Source organism: Mastigoproctus giganteus, chromosome 2 (assembly GCF_048544385.1).
Source record: "Mastigoproctus giganteus isolate SK-2022 chromosome 2, ASM4854438v1, whole genome shotgun sequence".
Taxonomy (NCBI): Eukaryota; Metazoa; Arthropoda; class Arachnida; order Uropygi; family Thelyphonidae; genus Mastigoproctus; species Mastigoproctus giganteus.
In genome coordinates this window covers 132,622,573-132,645,652 of record NC_143576.1, presented here as the reverse complement: position 1 = coordinate 132,645,652, position 23,080 = coordinate 132,622,573, and the positions used below count along the sequence as shown (strand labels likewise).

Sequence of the window (23,080 nt, the reverse complement as noted above, 5' to 3'; positions counted from 1 at the left end):
AATTATTACGAGTTATCAGCAAAGAGATGTGGTTACAGTATAGCACTAGCATAGAATGAAATTCCAAATTTTGGGGAAATTAGTCCAAGCTGGATAGTGAAAGCCCTGGATTTCAAGGAGATAGTGAACAGTACAGTTTGATTAATTTCAGGCAAATTGAAAGTTCTGAAGGCTTATAGCAAGAACACATACAACAATAGATTTAACAGTGTTTCCAACAAATTAGCACCTATTTGTTAAAAAGACACCTCCATTACAGAAACAGATGGATCTGAGTATGAGAGAGAGAGAGAGAGATCAAATCTAGGGCCAAAAATTTCTCTTGTGGCAGTCCCAGTACAACTTTGTTATGAATTGAATAACTGTTGATTTCAGCAGTCAACATTATTTATATGACTGCACTGCAAAATGTCACATTTCATCATCTAAACAGATGAAAATTACTGATTCTATGTAAATGAATTTACTTGTATATGTTTTAGTGAAAATAAAATTTTTAAGGTGCATGAGTATATTTTTTACGATTCCCACTCAAACTGACTTTTTTTCAACCAACGAATGGTCCTGATCATATCAGATAAGAAAGGTTCTGTTGGAATACTGCCTTCTACTATTATGCTGCTTTATATTATCTGTGTTTCACTTGATTCAGTTTTACAACTTCTGGATCTCAATTCCAGAGAATTTTGGCTTTTAGTAGTAGCAAATGATGCTAGAAAGAAAGCTTATACAGCAGCATCGGGGGGGGGGGTGGACTTTCCATATCACCTGTCCTTCGCCTCTAACAGCTTGTTCTTGTGTCTAAGTTAATAAGAAATTTTCCTTATTAACTGTGGTGGCTCCATCCATTTTTCCTGTAGCTCCATCTATGAAGTGAATGTTGAACTGTTCTCATTTGTACTACAAAATTGGCCCATTCTGTAAAATAAAACTATTGAGGATTTTTAAATTTTAACAACTTTGTGCACACCTAGGGAGAAATAGCTTCAATTTGAGACCATTTCCAACCCGATCGGTTAAGCCTATCGTTTGCACTGATAGAGTAAAGAAAATGGCTTCTGTATTAAATATATAGATACTTTTTTTTTTTTTTTTTTTTTACCCTGCTCTAAATGTTAAGCTAGCATTTGAAACTCCAAATGTGCTTCAATCCAACATGCTTCACATCCTTGTACTGAGGTCATTACTGCTATGGAGTGGTCATTTCAAAATGAAACCCATAATTGTCAGTTTCTGTATGTTGTTTGTGCAAGATTTTATTGTTCATTAGTAGAGGGAGCTGATTTAGTTTAACCATTGAGACATAATTTTAAGCAAATGGGCCATTAGGAATGTGGAAAATCGATGTGTGTGTGTTGATGTATTATGCCAGAGAAAAACACCATTAATTTTTGGTCAAGTAAGATGGTTCTGACTCCTGAATAGAGAATTTTCATAATGAAGCATTATTTTGATAAAAAAAATTGTATGTGTTGTGACAAGAAGCTTTCCAACAACTGTTTCCAGAAGTTGGAGATGCATATTTACTGCCGCGTTAGAAACATTGAAGAGGCGGCATCTGTATGAGATCGAAAGCATAATTGCAGGCTGATGTTCCATGCACGAAAATGTTCCAACAGAAGAACATGCACATTAGGTAGCACATAAAGCTACATGTTTGCTGTATTTGGATGTATCGCATCCATGCCATGCATGAATTGCAGCCTACCTGTCATGCTGCTAGTCACCATTACTGTAATTGGTTTAGGACCTTTGTTCATAACATTCTAGTGTTAGAAAAAACATTTTTTTTTCAGTGAAGCACAGTTCCATCTGAGTGGCTGTGCTAATAGTCAATGGTCAAATGTAGAGTTGAACTATCCTCATGCATATCATGTGGATCCATTATATTCGATTAAAGTTGACATTTGTGTGTGCTCTCATGTCACAGGATTATTAGTCCAATATTCTTTGAGGGCACTATAACATTATCAAAACATTTCAATTCAGTTTATCGCTTTTCTTGAGATTGAAATCACAAGGCTTATGCCCCCCTAAGTCTCCCAACCTATCTCTACCAAATTTTTTTATGGGTCCATCTCAAAGGACTTGTTTATGACAGTAATCCTCATACCAAAAAAAACTGAAAACAAACATCTCAGAGGCTATATTGCAAGAATAAATCAAATAACTCTTCATCAAGTGGCACCAAATATGGGGAAACTAGTGAATGCTTGAATCCTTAGAATGATGAGCACTTCCAGGATCTTTTGTGAACAGTATTTAAGTAATTATTTCATTAAAATTCAACTACTGTGAAACTGTGGTTAAGTTTTAAAATGAACATCCTGTAGATATGTTTATCAACAGTTTTCAAACCTTCCACTTCCATTTTTGAAATTGATTGCCATTAGCAGACTAAACCAGATGGGTGATTCTGACTTAGTTATAAGAATTTCTACTGCTAAGGTCATGAAGAATCTCAAACAGGAGAAAATTCAACTCTTTTGCTTTGCTCATGAAGAAGTGCATTATTGACTACATGGTTCACCAGTTTAAAAATTTTGTATGTGCCAAGGTAGCACAAATTTCATAAATTGGCAATCATTTTCAGATTGAAAGTTTTTGTGGACAAGTTTCAGTGCTTCTTGATGCCATTAAAGATAATGAAGTTGATGGTGCAACTGATTTTGTACCATTGTTTCTGTAAGTGTGAGAACTTACCAAAGGCTTTTATGAAAAAAGAAAGAATTGATGTATAGTGGTCCTTGGTTAGAGAAGTAAGTGTACACAGAAGCTTGAAATATTGCAAATTATCTCGTCATGTCTGGTGTTTGAACATTCCTTGTAGTAGTGCTGAATACGAGAGAATATTCAGCCAGCTTAGAAAAATAAAACAGAGTTCAGTTCTTTCTGTTGAAATTTTTTAAATACTCCTGACAGCCAAGTCAGATAGCAGTGCCATAGTTGTAAACAAAACTAACTCACCATTTCTGAAGGGGACAAAGTCTGCATACATTTCTTGAAGAAATTAAAATCGGTTGGTATCTAATTGAATATGCAAACACAAATTAAGACAAAAGATGTTTTATTTTAAAAGGTTATAGTTACATTTTTAAAAATTTAAAAGCAAACTCGACTCTACTCTACTCTGCTCACAATCCTATTGCTGCACTTTAAAATGAAATGTGTGTTTTGTAAGTGACGTTGTTTCTCACCTGTTTTCACTGAAAACCCTCCATGTTTACAAAAGGTTATTCCATGTCAAGTGGCCTAATTTTGAAGATGGTCCCTGTTCGACCATCTTCAATTTTGTTGAAGCTTGGTGTAGCTGTTTAAACAGGTTTCCAAAGAAGGTGTGCAAAAATACATTTCAAAATATAGTATGCTTGAGGCACCAGCACCTTTTTTGTGGAGGTCACTTGTGTTATGCAAAATAAATCCCAAAAAATTTCCAAAGTTTTAAGTGTTACTGGGCTTAGAGGGGAACAGGTATTCTCTGTGTTATCAGACACTGTCTAAAACACTGATAGATCCAATATCTTTCTATTTCTGAAGATTTAGGAGAAGTTCGGTTGGCCTGCCTCCCTAAAATCCACTCATACACACCTTCTCGATGGCAAGTCCTGTTACGTTACTTAGGTGGCAAAGAATCTGTAGAGTGGTTCTCTTCGAGATGCCTGGTCAGCATGAAGAGGAAAAGACCAAACCCGACAGCACAATGAAACAAATGGCCCTCAGTCCCCAGCGGCTTTCGCTCCCCCTCTTACAGCAGCGAGCGGATCAGAGTGGAAGCAGAGGGTGCTAAGAATTTCTGGGTACAATCAGGCTGCCATGCACGGAAAGTGAACTTGGCCTGTTACAACATAAAATCGCTCATCAGTGAAGACAGGATACTAGAGCTGGAAACGGAATTAGATATTGGAATATCATCAGTTTGACTGAAAGAAGAAGAAGAAATGAATCACTTATAAGTTTATCAAGTGGATATCTGCTGTACACCAATGGAAACAGTGAAAGGAGTGAAGGTGGAGTTGCCTTTCTGGTCCATAAAGATATAAAAAACAACATTTTGGAATTCAAAAGTACATCGCCAAGGGTGTCAAGACTACTACTTGGGATTTCTAAGAGGTATAAGCTAAAGGTTATAATGATTTATGCACCAACATCGAGCCACGATGATGAAGAGGTTGAAGAAATGTACACTGAAATTGGGAGTCTTCTAGATGAACAGAAAACACTACACTATCATTATGTGGGGCTTCAATGCTAAGGTTGGAAAGAGACAAAACAGTGCAGAAGGGGAATTATAGGAAATTTTGGAATTGATGAAAGAGGAGAAAGACTTGTGCAATTTGCAGAATCTCGAGTAATATCAGTAATGAACACTTTTTTCAAGAAAAGGCTGAACAGAAAGTGGACATGGAAGAGCCCAAATGGATTAACAACTAATGAAATAGACTTCATCCTCAATAACAGAAGATATATCGTGAATTATGTTACCGTCCTGAATAAGGTAAACGTTGGAAGTGATCACAGAATGGTAAGGTGTACACTTGATATAGATGTGGGAAAGGAAAAAACTGACTTGAGTAAATAATACAAAGGTCTTTCAGATAACAGAAGAGGAGAAAAGGCAGTACGAACTGGAACTTAAGAACAAGTTTGAGCTTCTGCAGACTGTTCAGGACCAAGATATCGATGAGGAATGTTTCAACTTTCTGAAAGTGATAAACCTATAGGTCAAAAGAAATCCAAAGAAGAAAAAATCAGTCAAGAAACACTTGTCATGATGAACTGAAGGCGAAAAATGAAGAGTAAGATAAACACTGACAAGGAGAAAATTGAGTATACTGAGTTATGCAAAGCCATTAGAAAGAGACTCGGAGAGGACATAAGAAAATTTAACACAAGAAAAGTAGAACAAGCATTAAGTGAAAACAAAGGATTTAAATCAGCAGTCATGAGCAGTAATACAGAAAGACAAATGATACCGAAACTGAAGAATAGCATGGTGTACTTATGAATAGCAGAGAAGGCATAATTCAAATAGAAGAAAACTACTATAAAGAGTTTTACAAGGAGCGAGGGAATGATGCCAGCAGTGGGGAAGATGGATCGCAAATTACTAACAGATTCAACATACCTGATATCCTTCCTGATGAGGCAGAATATGCATTGAAGAAAATGAATCAAAGCTCCGGGGAAAGATGAAGTTACTGTAGAGTTGTTAAAATTGGGAGGAAGAGACATGACACAAAAACTGGCAAGACTTCACAAAATACATTAGAAAAGGTGTAGCACCTAAGGAGTGGAATAATGCAATCATAGTTTTGCTGCATAAGAAAGGAGATAAATTAGAAATTATAGACCAATTAGCTTGTTATCTCACATCTACAAGTTGTTCACAAGGGTCATTACTAACAGATTAGAAAGAATACGTGATGAGAATCAACTGAAAGAGCAAGCTGGCTTTATGACAGGATTCTCACCTTCACGTAATATCACAGCTAATGGAGAAAGCAAATGAATATAAAACACCATTATGCCTGGCATTTGTGGATTATGAAAAGGCATTTGATGCCATACTGCATAAGGCAATGTTTCGGGCACTGGAAAGACAAGGCACAGATACCCCATATATTATGATTTTGAAGAAAATATATGAGAATGCTACCTCCTTTATTAGACTAGACAGAGACAGTAATAAATTTAAAACTGAGAAAGGAGTTTGACAAGTAGACACAATATCTCCGAAGTTGTTTACTGCTGCCCTTGAGGAAGCTTTCAGACGATTAGACTGGTTGCAGAAAGGAGTCGATGTGAATGGAGAGTACCTAAACCATTTACGATTTGCAGATGACATTGTGGTCATAAGCCACGATCCCAAAGAATTAGAGGAAGGATTTTGGATAATACAAAGGTCTTTCAGATAACAGAAGAGGAGAAAAGGCAGTACGAACTGGAACTTAAGAACAAGTTTGAGCTTCTGCAGACTGTTCAGGACCAAGATATCGATGAGGAATGTTTCAACTTTCTGAAAGCGATAAACCTATAGGTCAAAAGAAATCCAAAGAAGAAAAAATCAGTCAAGAAACACTTGTCATGATGAACTGAAGGCGAAAAATGAAGAGTAAGATAAACACTGACAAGGAGAAAATTGAGTATACTGAGTTATGCAAAGCCATTAGAAAGAGACTCGGAGAGGACATAAGAAAATTTAACACAAGAAAAGTAGAACACGCATTAAGTGAAAACAAAGGATTTAAATCAGCAGTCATGAGCAGTAATACAGAAAGACAAATGATACCGAAACTGAAGAATAGCATGGTGTACTTATGAATAGCAGAGAAGGCATAATTCAAATAGAAGAAAACTACTATAAAAACGAGTTTCACAAGGAGCGAGGGAATGATGCCAGCAGTGGGGAAGATGGATCGCAAATTACTAACAGATTCAACATACCTGATATCCTTCCTGATGAGGCAGAATATGCATTGAAGAAAATGAATCAAAGCTCCGGGGAAAGATGAAGTTACTGTAGAGTTGTTAAAATTGGGAGGAAGAGACATGACACAAAAACTGGCAAGACTTCACAAAATACATTAGAAAAGGTGTAGCACCTAAGGAGTGGAATAATGCAATCATAGTTTTGCTGCATAAGAAAGGAGATAAATTAGAAATTATAGACCAATTAGCTTGTTATCTCACATCTACAAGTTGTTCACAAGGGTCATTACTAACAGATTAGAAAGAATACGTGATGAGAATCAACTGAAAGAGCAAGCTGGCTTTATGACAGGATTCTCACCTTCACGTAATATCACAGCTAATGGAGAAAGCAAATGAATATAAAACACCATTATGCCTGGCATTTGTATATTATGAAAAGGCATTTGATGCCATACTGCATAAGGCAATGTTTCGGGCACTGGAAAGACAGGGCACAGATACCCCATATATTATGATTTTGAAGAAAATATATGAGAATGCTACCTCCTTTATTAGACTAGACAGAGACAGTAATAAATTTAAAACTGAGAAAGGAGTTTGACAAGTAGACACAATATCTCCGAAGTTGTTTACTGCTGCCCTTGAGGAAGCTTTCAGACGATTAGACTGGTTGCAGAAAGGAGTCGATGTGAATGGAGAGTACCTAAACCATTTACGATTTGCAGATGACATTGTGGTCATAAGCCACGATCCCAAAGAATTAGAGGAAGGATTTTGGACTAAAAATGAATATGGCTAAAACAAAAGTAATGATGAACAAGTATGCCACAGAAAGGGATATAACAATTGAAGGAGCAGTAATTGAAAAGGTAGAGTCATATCTGGGACAAGTCATTAGCTGATAAATGGATGGAAGTCAAGAGAAGAATAAATTTTGGTTTGATAGCATTCAGGAAATATAGTCACATATTGAAGAGGAATGTCTCAATTTGTCTGAAACGTAAAATAATGAACCAATGTATACTCACCAAAAGAATGGAAGAGAAGTTGAGAACTACACAGTGAAGAATGGAATGGATTATATTGGGAATCAGACTGTTAGATAAGTGAAAAACATGGATTAGGGAGCAAATTCAAGTAAAGGACATTTTTATCAAAACTAAAGAACTAAAAAAAACTAAAATGGTCTTGGGCAGGACACATATCTTGAAGATGGCACCTCTGTAGCCAGGTGGGCAGGAGCAGCAGTGCATAGAACACGCTTCTTGATTAGTCTGGGGTTCAAGCCCATGACTACCAAATACAGAGGATGCGGAAAGGTCGGGGAATGACCACCGCATATCCCCGGAGCAATATGGCCTTAGTTGCTAATGCTCCTAAAAACCAAATAACAACAACATATCTTGAATTCATAATGACAGATGGACTAAGAAAATAACAGAATACTCAAGAAGAGCTAAGATAAAACTTGGAAGACAACAACGGAGATGGGCAGATGAAATTTCACATCATGAGTTTGTGGGTAGTAAATGGATGGCCATTGCACAAAACAGAAGGAGCTGGAAAGTTGCTGGAGAGGCCTTCATCCTGCGGTGGATTGAAAATGGCTGATGATGATGTTGCGCAACGGTGAGAGGTAGTGCTCCGAAATTTGCTATACCTAGTTAACATTTGGCAGAGAATGCAAAACATTTGGTGTCCATGATCAAAAACCTTCACATTTTTTACATTGCATCTAAAACTGGCACCAAAAATTTGTCGCGACAAATTTAAGCAAGAGTTTTGAAAATCATAAATTTGAAATAAAAACCTTTGGTATCTTCTTTGGACATTCCACTTACCAGCTGCATGAATTCAGCCTAACTAAATATCAGCTCTTATACTTGTTTGCTGGGCCACCTCCGTAGCAGGTGGGAAGGCGCAGCAGTGCGTAGCACACGCTTCTTGATTAAATTAAACCGGGGTTCGAGCCCGTCGCCACCAAATACTGGAGCAATATGGCCTTAGTTGCTAATGCTCCTTAAAAAAACCAAACTTGTTTGCTGGCTTTGATATTTTCCTTCAAAGATAGACTCAAAATTTTGTCTACCTTTAGGGGCAAATATGTGGGACACCTTCAATTCTCTTGGTTTTGCCACCATTGGAAAGAGCAAGTTTTAAGCAACAAGATCACGGTTTTTCAGTGTTGTCTTCTGCTTTTAAGGCCTAAAGAATGGCCTTAAAAATTTTATATTTTCCCCATAATATTTCTATACTTACTTAATGGTGAAATTTCAAATCTTAATAAGGACAAAACTATTGCATTTACAAGAGTGAAATTTTCTGCAATTACTCTGCCCTTTGGTTTAAGGAGAAAGGATATATTGCCAATTCACAAAAAAGATCTGTATTTTTTTGCAAATGGGGGTGCAAATGGCAAGAAAAGAATAGGTTTCTTTAGTGCAAGTTCCCAAGCCTGAAAAGTGGTCTTTATTCAGGATTCCAAGCATAAAGATGTTGTTCTATTGGTTTCTAAGCTTGAAAGAAGTTAACTGCAACAAAATTTATTTAAAGCACAATACAATTTGAAATAAGCAAGTGAGTATGAAGATATTGAATCACTGCTTCATAATGGACTGGAATTTTTCATTGATGGTTGATATTACTACTTCAGGCAAGCTATATTGTCGTCCCATTGTTGTTTTTGGAGCTGGAGGATTGACAATAATTTGTTGTTCAGGAATCCAGCAGACATCTTGTCTAGCAGGCCAGTGAAATGAGCGAGCTGCATCCATGGGGATGCGTGAAATTTACCAATACATGTTCTTCAAATGAAATTTCACAAATAATTCCAATCCACCAATTATTGTCATAAATACAGGCAATGTATTGGCCAGGTTGTAAATTAACAATTGGCACATATTGAATATTGGTTTCACTAGTCTGATCTACATGAGCTATAAATGAGATGATGGTGTGTCATTTGATACTCTGCAAACACAAATCTGTCTTGCATCAATAGGAATAAAGTGATGATTTTCTCTTGTTCCAGCAATAGTGACCGTCTATGAATCTTTTCTCTTGAAATGGCCTTACTCACTCAATTTCCTCTTTAGAAACAAAACAGAATTTTATTCCAGTCACATGCTTATCACAAAATTCAAATGTATTTCTTGGTATCAGGATTTGGTTTTCAATTGGGTGTTGGAGACTAGCATGTGCTACCAGTCATTTTATTGTTCCACCAATTCCATCAAATAGTGACTTGCCATGGCTAGTGCCAAAGAAATTCCATTCAGCACTGATATCAAAATCCTTCTGATGATGACACAAGTTAATAAAATTCTTGAAATCCTTGTATTGAGCTGCAGAACCATCACTGAAGTAGTAAATGTGCCTGATTTCTGTCATGAAACTATTCAATTAAGTTGGTTAGGAAAACATACACTGCAATCGTCACGTCGAAGGCAGTCACTGATTATGCAGAAACTTATTCTGAAGTTCAACATCCTTGTAATAAATGACAGCTGGATGCAATGTAGCCTGGCTATTCTCACAGTGAACTCTTGAACAGCATCTTGCACAACAAATGAATAATTTTCTGCAAAATCCATCAAGGTAACCAATTCTCCTGTTATTAAGCTTTTTTTTTTTGTTGACTTCACATGGTAGCTTTAATGTTTAGCAATGTAGTGATGACAGGGAAGGTTAAATATCTTTGTACTCTACTCTTCAATAAAATCTTCTATTGTCAATTGCTTTGTGTCTAGTGTATCTCTGTCAGTGTGTATCCATTGCTTGAGTTCAATGATATCTTCTGGTTCATCATTTTCAAAAATATTCTCTAGAAACTTTAAATTCATCTATTCCTGGACTTTTTCCACACCGATGAAACATACAATCGTTTGACTCCAAATCACAGACTGTTTTACCAATGAGAACCTTGTAATCACATTCAACAGGACTTGTTACTAGCGTTAACTTGATATTTTGATGGATTGTGCATACACATGCAGAATGTGTTCCTGGTGCACCAACTGTGACACATACTTGGATCGAAGTTGACAAAATTTAGAAAATCTAACATCAGATCCATTTCTATCTCAATAAGTTATAAACATTTCTTTCAAGTTGCTGAGTAGTAGTTGCATTTGCATTTTTATTCCATCTGCATTTCTAATGGAAATGTAACCTTTCTTTCCAGGGCATATCCAACTAAATTCATCATCTTCAAAAAATTCCATCACCTTTTTGCTTTACTTGCTCAGAAAGCTTTTTTCCAGACATGGCCATGATTCCTTCTTCTGCTTTTCTAGCTTTCTTGATCATTCTTTCTGTGACACAACTCTTCCATTGTTTTCTTTAGGGACCTACTAACTGGATCTAGTGTTAATATTTGAAATATTTCTTAATGACTTGATACCATCAACGTTTCTTTCAATTCTTTCAACAGCTCATTGTAATCTAAGCACTGATGACTTGCACTTGGCTCCATGATGTCATTGGGATCCAAGCCACCAGTAGATGCAATTTTACTGGCAATTACATCTTGTATTTGACTTGCCTTCCTTTTGGCATAGTCGTGTGAGTCTCTCTTAGCCATTTGCTGAAATTTCAGAGGAGAAATACCAGTAGCTATCAAACTTGTGTTCAAACTTTCAGTGACATGCATTTTGTCATCATGGTCAGATCCAGATGAAGTTGATATTCCTGTTGCTGCTTTTCAGCATGATGGGCACAGTTTCTGGCCTGGTTTTATGTCTACCTTTATTAGGTCTTTCAGGTAGTCTGCCATTGACAAATCAATTGCTTGTAAACTTTTTTTCACCATATGATTTTTCTTCTGGAAAGGATTCAACATGAATGCTGCAAAAATTCAAATTTTGTCAAAAGCAAAGCTTCATGATGTAGACATTGTCTTCTTCACCCAGTTTTAATCCACAACGTCGACCTGTCAGCTGTTGTTCTTCAAATTCTTTAAATAATTTTAACCCAGTTTTGCATGTATAGGATAGCACATGACATTTAGAATTATCCATATGACTGAGTCCAGTTTATCTACAGCAAAATCTTGATTCCATGTCTTTCGTGCTGACATAAGTGGATGTTTCTGCAAGCAATGAAAACTTAACTTTATTACAGTCAAACAATAAAAAATGGAGGAACACAATAAACTGTTCATCATGAAGATAAAACACATGGTTCTGTTATATCTGTGTTTTATCATGAAGATAAAACACAGATAAAACAGCATGGTTCAAATATCAGCTATTTATACTTTTTTCTGTATGATTCTAGAATATTCCAGAGTTCTAGAATGTTCATTAGTTTTTTATATATATATATATATATATATATTCTAAACATTAGGCAAGATTAAGAATGTGTTCTGCAAAAAAAAAAAAAATTTCACAGAATAACAATATGGCACATAAAACTACTAAGAGCTGATATTTAGTTAGGCTGAATTCATGCAGTTGGTAAGTGGAATGTTCAAAGAAGAAGGTACCAAAGGTTTTTATTTCAAAGTTATGATTTTCAAAACTCTTCCTTAAATTTGTTGCAACAAATTTTTGGTGCCAGTTTTAGATGCACTGTAAAAAATATCAAGGTTTTGAGCCTGGACACCAAATGTTTGCATTCTCTGCCAAAAGTTAACTAGGTATACAAGTTTCAGAGCACTACCTCTCACCATTGTGCAACAGTAACACTTTGAAAATTTTTTGTGATTTATTCCGTATAACACAAGTGACCTCCACAAAAAAGGTGCTGGTGCCTCAAACATGCTATATTTTGAACTGAAATATTGCACAGCTTCATTTGAAACCTGTTTAAACATCCACACCAAGTTTCAACAAAATTGAAGATGGTTGGGCAGGGACATCTAAGCCACTTGACATGGAATGACCCAAATGTATGCTCCCCAGATTTTCAAAAGTTAGCAACTGTTCTCGTGTCTTTTTGTGGAAATTGGGTTTATTTTTTTTATTTATTTATTTTTTGTTTAATTCCTACTTTGGGGTTTGATTAAGCTATTTAAAATTGCATAAATAATGTAGTCAAATGTATAATTCTTAACACACAGGGCGCCTCCATAGCCAGGTGGGTAGGAGCAGCAGTGGCGTAGCACACGCTTCTTGATTAGACCGGAGTTCAAGCCCATGTCCACGAAATATGGAGGATGCGGAAAGGTCAGGGAATGACCACCGCCTATACCCGGAGCAACGTGGCCTTAGTTGCTAATGCTCCTAAAAACCAATTAACAAACAAACAAACTTAATCACATTTGGATATTCATCCCATGTAATGCCTTTCACACAGTATGAGAAATGGAGGGATTTGTCATAAATTATCTTTAGAAATGAAAGAAAAATTTATGATCACAGGTGGAAACATTGGAAAAATGATTTAACTTTAGTAATCAATCCCAATCAAATTAATCAATTAAACCCAATCAGAGATAAGCAAACTTTAAGATGGTATTGGCAGGCAGGTGGAAAGGAATGGGAAAGGTGAGATATACCTAAACAGATATTGAAGCAAAATTGAATGGTAATAGGCATAGATATAGACCAAATATATTCCAAATGAAGATTGATTACTGGTGTCAAGGAAGAATTAGAAGGCTTATTCTAATTAAGGCTAAAATCTAACAAGTAGTAGTTTACATAGAAGGAAATAGTGAATGGCAAGCTGATGGTGAATGTTAAAAATTTTAGATTCGTAGTTCTGACATTCGATTACCATGATTAATTATCATTGTGCTCTAACTTATAATATGGAGTGATGTCTTAAGGCTTTGGTTTATTTTTATTTTATTTTTTTATTGTACGGCCAACAACTGGAGTGCTTTTTGCATAATTTAAAAAAGCAAACATCAATCCACAGATTTAGAAATTTAATTTTAAACAGTTTCATTAATTTACTGCCTGCTACGTACTGTCAATGCAATGTTTTTTACATAAGCTGTATTTGTACTTTCTTTTTTTAATAAAAGTTTTAAAATTACTCTTACATAAATATTATTGCAGTTAGTAACAAGAAATGTTGCACAGGAATAAATGAATTCCAAACCATTATTTAAAAGGCGGATGTCTGTTCTTCACTGTATATCATCCAAGGCAGTCTTGGCCCCATTCACATATTTTAGATCAGATTAGCTGACAAAATGTGCTAAAATAGCATTCTATAAGTTTACTGAAAAGAAAGAAAAGGTCAGAGAGTAAAAAGAAGAGGATAACATTTATGCATGAGTTAAATGTTTGCATTGCTAAACCTGGCAAAGCTGAATAATTGACCTTACTATAGATATGTATATTAGTGTAACTATTCTTACATATATGTAATATTTGTACATAGCTTTTATTTTCTGACTTTTATAACTTGTTTTCATATTTGCAAGGATTGTATAGTTTTTGTTACTATTGCTGCATATACAATGTTGATATATGTATAAAGACATGTTTTAATATTTCTCATGAAATTAATTCAAAGAATTAATGTTCCTTCCCCCCCCTTTCTTCTAGAGGGTAAAACAGATTACTATGCACGAGTGCGCCTTGTAGTTCAAGATAAGAACAAGTACAATACTCCCAAATATCGCATGATTGTTCGTTTTACCAACCGGGATATCATATGCCAGGTAATTTTAACTTTCAATTTGTTTCCTATATTTCTGTCAAATTTTGATATTTCATAAAATGTGATCACTTAATTTTGATATGCAGTGTGAAAGAGATATATGAGAGCAAATTAAATTTTTAATTTGGAAGCAAACAACAAACTTTAAAAAAAAAAAGAAAATTAAGCATAATTAATTTAATGAAATTTAAAGATTATTATAGCACGGCAAATTCATCAGAGTAAATTCAAACCCACTGTAGTCACCATTTTGAAACCTCTTTGAGCTCTGTTTTTGAATTGTAAATTAAAAAAAAAAAAAAAAAGAAATTTAATAGAAATTATAGTATCATAAATTCTAAGTGAGAGAATTCTATTTTTTTCTATTTAATGCAGTTCTATTTTTAGATATGAAATGCATCTGATTTTTTTAACTAGGTTTTAAAAAAATAGAAATGCATTTCACATTTTCTGTTTCTGTGAAACTTTGGAAATGCTCTCAGCAGTCTAGGCAGAAGGACCATTGTTATAAACAGAACTTTGATTCAGCATTTCTGAAGAAGTCAAGGGCATCTTTGAACTAGTATTAATCAGTGGTCTAACATACAAACCAAAAAATTATCCACAGCCAGAAAAAATCTTAGCTAAACTGCATTGGGAAATAAACCTGTAACAGTTTCTTAATAAAGGGGGGGGGGGTAATCCATGTTTTTAGTGAAATTTAAATTTTAGTCCAAAGTTTGGATTTTAAAAATTCTCCCATTTACCTCCAGCTTATTTGAAAGTCAGAATATGGCAGCTATGTATAGTGCAAAGGTATGTGAAACTAAAGAAACATAAACACAATAAACTAATATAAATTATGCTTAATTTATTCATCTTTTCTTTTTTCTGGTGAAATTTTGGAAATGCTCTTAACAAGTCTGTCAGTCTTCACATTTCAGTTGTTTATCATCTGCTCTTCTCAAAGGTTACAAATTAGGATTTCTTGTGCTTTTGGTGGCTTCTGAGAGCTCTAGGTGAGTACACATTGTTTGAGAAGGGCAGCTCCCAAAATGAAAATATGAGAAATGTTTGTTTAGTTTCAGACTTCATCAAATTATAATAAGAGTTTGTATTCTGTGTATTCTGGCAGTTGTTCTCTGATTAAATATTTACTTTTGGATAGAACTAGGCAGAGTATTATGCATTTAGGTACTTAATTTTTCTACCCACCAATATTTAGGGTGAGTTCTTGCTTTAAACATATTGATTTTTCTGAGCAAAATTGAGTGTGCTAAATAAATAAATAAAAAATTCTCTACAGCCCTGAACATCCACATAGACACAGAGGATTTGACAAGTTAAAGACTAAGAATATCACCATATTTTGTGGTGTCATTCATTCATCATCAGCCATTATCAGTCCACTACAGGATGAAGGCCTCTCTGGCAACTTTCCAGTTCCTTCTGTTTTGTGCAATGGCCATCCATTTCCCACAAACTCATGAATTTCATCTGTCCGTCTCCGTCGTTGTATTCCAGGTTTTCTTCTAGCTCCTAATGGCTACCATTCTATTATTCTCTTAGTCCATCTGTCATGTCTTCGAGCTGTGTCCTGCCCACGACCTTTTTAGTTTTGATAAGAATATCATTTACTTGAGTTTGCGGCCTAATCCATGTGTTTTTCTTCTTATCTAACAGTCTGATTCCCTGTCATGTGGATTTAAATATTCTGTACTTGTATGCTACTTGTACAAGATTCTGTACTTGTATGCTGAGCACTTGGTTACTATTGTGCATATACTTTAACATTTGGGAAATAAACAGTTTATGAAAACTAATGGCAGTTTTCCTTCTATAGTCTCAATAAATGGGGAATGTGTGCACTTGGTCAGCAGCACTGCAATATCTGCCATGACAAAATACATACAGATATCACTTGTACTTAGAAGTGCTATGTTCCATGATGAAAGGGAACATTGTAATTTTACTAAGGACAAAACTGCTCGTTCATACAAAATCTAAATTTATTACACTAACTGATCAATTTTGCAGAATTCTATAACCAGTTTTAACATGTCAGACAATCGAATATATAAATATTAGTATCAATGACATTCCGGTATATGCCTCACAGACATGAGCATTGAGTATCATTACAAGTGCAAGCTATGAATTTCAAGTTCCAAGAAATCATAAGTTTTTTACCATTTTATTTACTTGTTATTTTATGAGTAGCTGTATAGTCTAAGTTACGATCATTATTTTTAATCTAGATAGAGAAATTTTGTAGTTTACTACTTAATATACATAAACCCATTATTTCGTTCGAATCTTGCTGCATTGTTATAGTATAGGGTGAGTGGTAGGGAATTCCAATTTTTTATTGTGGTAAGATAGCTCTAATGTAAAACTAAATAGTGTAATAGATATCACTGCATTTAGGAATCTATTAAATATTAGATTGATAATTAAATTTATTAATCTTATTAATTTTCATTGTTAATCAATAGTATTCAATTAGATATCATGCCCCAGACTAGGAGAGCAAAGCAACAGGCACAAAATAGCAGGAATGCTGTGACTCGGGAGCACCGAATGGGGCGATTCTCCAATGCATCACAGCCTAAAACAATGTGAAATGTTTGCAGATCTCTCTGGAACAAGGCATGATCTGGCCAGGGAGGAAGTTTTTGTGTGCTAAGTGCAGAGAGTGTCAAGAAATTAGGTGCCAGCTCAGCTTTCTGATGGGCACCTATGCGAGTTTGAAGAGTCGGATAGATGCCATTGAAGGTATTAAAGTAGGGTACCCACCAAGCTCTCAGCTGCTCAACTCAATGCCAGAGCCCAATCTTGTGCATCAGGCAACACAGCTGCCATCTCTAAGGCAAAATGCACTGGTCCCACAGGAACTAGTTATTGTCAGTGACTCCATTGTCAGGGAGATGGGTAATATATTGTGTAAAAAGGATAGATGGAATAGGACCAGGGTATATCTACCAGGGACAAAAGTTGATGACATTGTAGAGCAGATATCATCTTTTAAGGGCACAAAGGGTGATATTGTTGTACACGTTGGCACTGATGATATTAAGAGTAGGAGATATGCAGATTAACTTAACAAGTACAGGTCAGTGTTGAAAAAAAGCCATGAGTTATGGTTAAATTCAAAAGTGTCTGCAATTCTGCGCAGACATGATGGGGGGGGGTACATAATGAGAACCTTGTCATTCAATTTGACCCTGGAGAGATTGTGCTAAGCTCATGGGATAGAATTTTTCTCAGTATACTTGTTAACAGGAGAGACTGCTTCTACAGGGATGGGATACACTTAAATAGAAGGGGTGCAAGAATATTTGCTGATGCTATTGGGGCATAGGTGGGCTGGAAAACTGCTAGCTTGGCGGGATTCGCAGACAAAAAGGTCAACAGTAGCCACAAGCAGAAGTGAAAGTGATTCTTGCGCTGCTTCTATTAGAATGAGCAGAGGGCAGGGTGCTGGGGTTTCGGGGAATGGTGGGAATGAATGATCATGAAACAAATAAATACATGGGCTGTGTTAGGGTAACTAACAGTAAGAACAGGTTCGTACACCAATGCTAGGAGCATAGTAAATAGTTTTGATGAATTTGAAGTGCTGGTGAAGACATTAAAGGCATATACAGGAACTCTCCGACTTACGGAAATTCAACTTTACGTAAGTTTTTGCAGGGCGGTGCAAACTTTAAAAAATCGTGGAAATGTATTTTGCATCCTATAGGAATAAATGAAAATATCGTAATGTGAATCCAATAACACTTTCTCTCTTTTTTTTTTTTTTTTTTTTTTTTTTTAATTGTTCCAAGTCCTTGGAAATTGAAAATTTTGCTATGTTACTAAGCTTTTTATCTCTCTAAAAGGTCATATTTATAAGGGAAATTGCACTTCCCTTTCATCATTATCATATGTTTCCATTATAAAAATCAATTTTGAATGCCTTTGTGATATTTTTCTAAAGCACATTTCTGGAGGTCACGACCTGAAAACAATAAAAACATTTGCACTTTGTAGTTTATTGGGCTTTTCTGTTAGTGCATCTAATTATAAACAAGTAGTAAACTTGATCTTATTGCATTTGCAATAATACAGATAACTGGAATTGTGTGGGTTTTTACGCTATTATGGTGAAATGTGTTTCCCTTCACTGAAATCTTCAATCATATAAAAAACAAATTTTTAGAAACTTCTCTTCATTCCTATTTACGCATTACAGTGATGAAGGTAAAGGGGACCAATGGAAAGTGCAAGTGCTGGCAGTACCAGGAAACGAAACAAAATTGATTTAGAAATGAAGATGATTAAGAAGTATAAAGCAGAACAAAGTTTGTCATCTCTTGCAAGGGAATTAGGTCTCGCTGCTTCAACAGTGAATACTATTTTAAAGGACAGTGTGCATATAAAAGAAAATGTCAAAGGGTCAATGCACTTAAGATCACCAGTGATCACAAAACAGCATTCAGGTGCTATATTGAAGATGAACAGCATATTAATAATATGGATGGAAAATCAGATTCAGAAGAGAGTGCCCCTGAGTCTAATGAACATTCAAGCAAAAGCAACAAGTATTTACAAAGATATTAAGGATAAGTATGACAAACCCCAACCCAAGTTCGTAGCAAGCAACAGGTGGTTTAATAGGTTCAAGCATCGCTCTGGTTTCCACAACGTTAAAGTATGCGTTGAAGTCGCCAGTGCTGATGCTGCATCTGCAGAGAAATTTTGTGATATGTTGGCAAAAATTGATGAAGGTGCCTATTCAATGCTGCAAATTTTTAACATTGGTGAGACTGCTCTGTATTGGAAAAAAAATGTCGGATCGAACATGCAATGCCAGATTTCAAGGTGTCAAAAGATAGGGCCACGCTCTTGCTTGGGGCTAATGCAGTGGGAGATTACAGATTAAAACCACTGCTTTTGTACCATTCTGGAAATCCTCGTGCATTTAAGGGCATCAGTCACCCTGCCTGTGCATTTCCAATCGAACCAGGGAGCATGGATAACAGTATCTCTCTTTGAGGATTGTTTTAGATGCTGCTTCATTCCCGAGGTTGAAAAATATAAAGACAGACAGCGACGTTCCTTTCAAGATTTTGCTTCTATTAGATAATGCTCCTGAACATCCTATGCATCTAGATGATTTCAATTCAAACGTGAGAATCATATTTCTACCACCAAACACGACTTCACTCATCTAACCTATGGATCAAGGTGTTATTTCGAATTTCAAAGCATACTATTTATGCACAATATTTTCTCAGGCATTCTCTGCAGTAGACGGTTAATGTGTGTGCTATTTTGCACTTTCCGGTGAGAAAAATTTTACATTCAGAGACTTGGAAATCTTATTATATTTACCACGCCATCTTAAACATTAATAAGGACTGGGCAGAAATTACTGAAAGTTGTTTAAATGGCGCATGGAAGAACATATGCTTACAGCACGTAAAAGGCTTTGAAGGATTTGGAAAAGACAAATCATATGAAGAAGTTACAGATAAGATTTTAAAGGTTGCAGAGCTACTTCAGTTGGAGGTTGATGTCAAATACATAGAGGAGTTAATAGAGGAAGAAAAGAAGGAATTAAGTAACGAAGAACTTATTAACTTGCAGGCAGTTGATAGTGAAAGAAGAAAATGCTGATGTGGCTCAAGATGACCCAAATGAGGAGCTAAGATACTTCATCACCAGAGAGAGAGAGAGAGAGGGGGGGGGGTGGCAGTGGCATTTCATGAAATTGCGTCGGCAGTGGCGAGGTTTGAGAAGATGGATCCTGAGCTGCCGACTCCTAAATCTCCACAGCCCTCAACTTCCGCAGCAGTGTACTTATCAGCTAAGGACCTTGATTCTGGCAATGATGCTCGAGAGGTAAAGCTTACTGATGTTATGCCCGTCTCCTCTCTTTTTTGTAATTTTATAATTCTGAATTTTTTAAAAATTGCATGCTTTTGTAATTTTTCCTGCACATGAGATAAAAAATTGAATAAATATAATAATTCTATTTACATTTTCGTTGAACATTTCTTTTTTGATTCAATCAATTCAGCGAGTGCGAGTGCTGCACAAGCATGAGGGAAATTCTGACTTAGCTTTCTGCGGAACACAGCCCTTATGTAAGTCGAGGAGTTCCTGTATGTTGGAATATGAGAGGTGGTGTCACACAGAGATAAGGAATGCAAAATTGGAATTTGAGGAGTACAGTGTGTACAGAAAGGATAGACAGGATAGAAGGGAGGCGAGGTTATGTTGTTAGTTAAAAAATACATAATCTAAAGAAGTGCATCCGATTGAGACTGATGGCAGAGAAGAAAAATGCATGGGATGTATATAAATTATCAGGTAACACAGAAGCCTATGGTAGATATAAGCTAGTCTAATCAAGTCGCAAAGGAGGTTAGTCAAGCGAAGGCAGATGCCAAAAAAATTTTTGGCAAAGGATACTAAGCAAGGACTTTATGTATGTTAACTTTAGAAGGAAGGGGATGAATCAGATTGGTCCACTTGATATCAATGGTTTGACTGTTGAAGATAAGTGACTTTCAGATAGCTGACGAACTGAATGAGTATTTTGCATCTACATTCACAGAAGGAATTTTGTATGGAAGAGGAGAACAGAAGTTTATTAAACTGTAACAGAGGGCTAAATGATTTTGTAATAACTGAGAGCAAAGTGGAGGAGAAATTGTTGAAGTTAAACATAAGAAAGGCACCTGGGGTGGATGGTATCTATCCAGTTATATTAAAGGAGGCGGCAAAGGAAGTAAGCAAGCTCTTAGCCATAATTATGAGAGCATCCTTGGATTCAGGGAATTCCCCTCGGACTAGAGATGTGCAAATGTGTCTCCAATTCCAAAGAGGATCAAAGGGTGACATGACTAATTAATGACTTGTTAGTTTAACTTCTGTTCTGTGGAAAATAATGGAGTCACTGGTTAAAGAAACATTGCAGGATCATTTAGACAAGACTGCAGTAATAATTCAGACACGGCATGAATTTGTTAAGGGAAAGTCTTGTCTGACGAATTTGATTGGATACTGTGATCTGGTTACAAAGGAACTGGATGCAAAAAATAATTTAGATATCATATACTTGGATTTCAAGAAAGCTTTTAATACTGTTGCACATGGAAGACTTTTGTACAAATTGGAGCAGTATGATATTAAGAGTAAGTTGCTACAATGGATAAAAGAGTGGTTGAGTGGGAGAAGACTTAAGAGTGATAATCAGTGGATACCGCTCTTTACGGACTAATGTTATTAGTGAAGTCCCAGGGTTCAGTGTTAGGCACACTGTTTTATCAGTGATATTGATGGAGGTGTATCACGCTTAATGTCCAAGTATGTAGATGATATAAGGGTTGGCAGGGTTCTTAATGGCAGTAATGACAATGTGCTACTGCAATAGTATCTGGAAAAGTTGGGTAGATGGGCTGAAGAAACTTACTAGCTCTGTATTTCTACACTTAGAGTGGTAGAAAATGAAAACGACTGATGGTAATTGTACAGTCAGATATGAAGTTTTCTTAGCAGTGCAGACAGGCTACAAGAGCTTATGGGGTATTTTCAATGTTATACAGGAATTTTGCTAGTAGGGATAAGGAGGTGATTATCCCTTCTTATAAGGCAATGGACATGCTACATCTTGAGTATTGCATACAGGTCTGGAGTCCACATTTTAAGAAGGATGTAGAGCTGCTGGAATGAGTACAGAGAAGGGTAACAAGATTCAGGGGAACGAAGGGGTTCCTCTTAACAAGAAAGGCTAAAGTCCTGAAAATTGCAGCATCTGGACACTAGTTGCCTGCAAGGTGATCTGATTGAGGTGTTTAAGGCCTCGAATGGGTTGAACAGGCTCAATTCTGATGGGATTCTTTCTCTTGCTCCGATTACAAACGTGAATGGGTATAAATTCAAACTGAGGGAAGGAAAGACAGTTGTGAAATAATAGATGTGTGGAAATTTGCCTTTAGCCAGCGGGTAGTTGATTGCTGGAATTAACTTCTATCTGTCATTGTGGTAGTTGATAGCTTCAATAAATTCAAGGAGGAACTGAGAAACCTTTAGAGGGAATGAATGCGTGAAAAAAAAGTTTTTTTTTTTTTTTTTGCTGTTGCTACATAAGCTTGCTTTCTTGCATCACATGAATTCTACTACGACTACTATATGTGTATTATGCTATAGAAGCATGTGTTTGCAGACCAGTTTGCTTGTTTGTTTGTTTGGACTGAAAAACAGTGACCCAAGTGGAAAAATCTGTATGGTTACTCTGTTATATTGCTGCTGAATGCTGTCCCAGAGAAAGCCTAGAGAGATTCCTTGGACTGCTGTTAAAGATTTTAAAATGTAATGCAATTTTCTAATTAATTAGGGCTGTTGGCTAAGCAAAAGTCTGTTATTTGATCATACAAACATTCCCACTCAGTAGCTGGCTATAATGGCCTGTAGCACTACCTTGCAGTTTACAGTATAAAATTAAATTGAGCTTATATATTGTAGAATTTTTTTCTCCCATGATGAATTTGTGAAGTCCTCTTCAGTGGGATACTTGAACAGCTATTTGAAGAATTGAAGAAAAGTACAATGGCAAATGAAATATGGTTTGTTTTGATATTTTCCAGATTTTGGTAGCATAAAATTAACAGAATTTAAGGAATAACAGACAATGTGATCGTAGATAGGTTGAAGTGACTGCTTAACATAATGATTTAGATCAGTGTGTGCATAATGGGAAAGTAGTTTTTCATAGATACTTTCTTTACCTATGCTGATTTTTTTTATTACAATTTAAATCTGCTATGTGTTATATTGAGTGGTATCAAATGCATGAAAAGTAGGAATATGTGAAATTCTGAAATGTAATCATATATTTAACATACTTTATCTTCTAGATAGCATTTGCTAGAATTGAAGGAGACATGATTGTATGTGCTGCATATTCACATGAGCTTCCTCAGTATGGCATAAAGGCTGGGTTGACTAATTATGCTGCTGCTTACTGTACTGGATTATTGTTAGCAAGAAGGGTAAGTTA

General features: G+C 35.9%; 1 protein-coding gene across 1 annotated transcript in view; it reads left to right on the top strand.

The window, feature by feature from the left end:
* The window catches only part of RpL5 (ribosomal protein L5), an 80,586-nt gene that overhangs the window by 10,723 nt on the left and 46,783 nt on the right, over positions 1 to 23,080 (top strand). The window contains exons 3-4 of the mRNA XM_090389549.1: positions 13,938 to 14,053; positions 22,938 to 23,072. Of these exons, the coding sequence (XP_090245675.1) occupies positions 13,938 to 14,053; positions 22,938 to 23,072 (251 nt within the window). The remainder of the gene's footprint in view (positions 1 to 13,937; positions 14,054 to 22,937; positions 23,073 to 23,080) is intronic.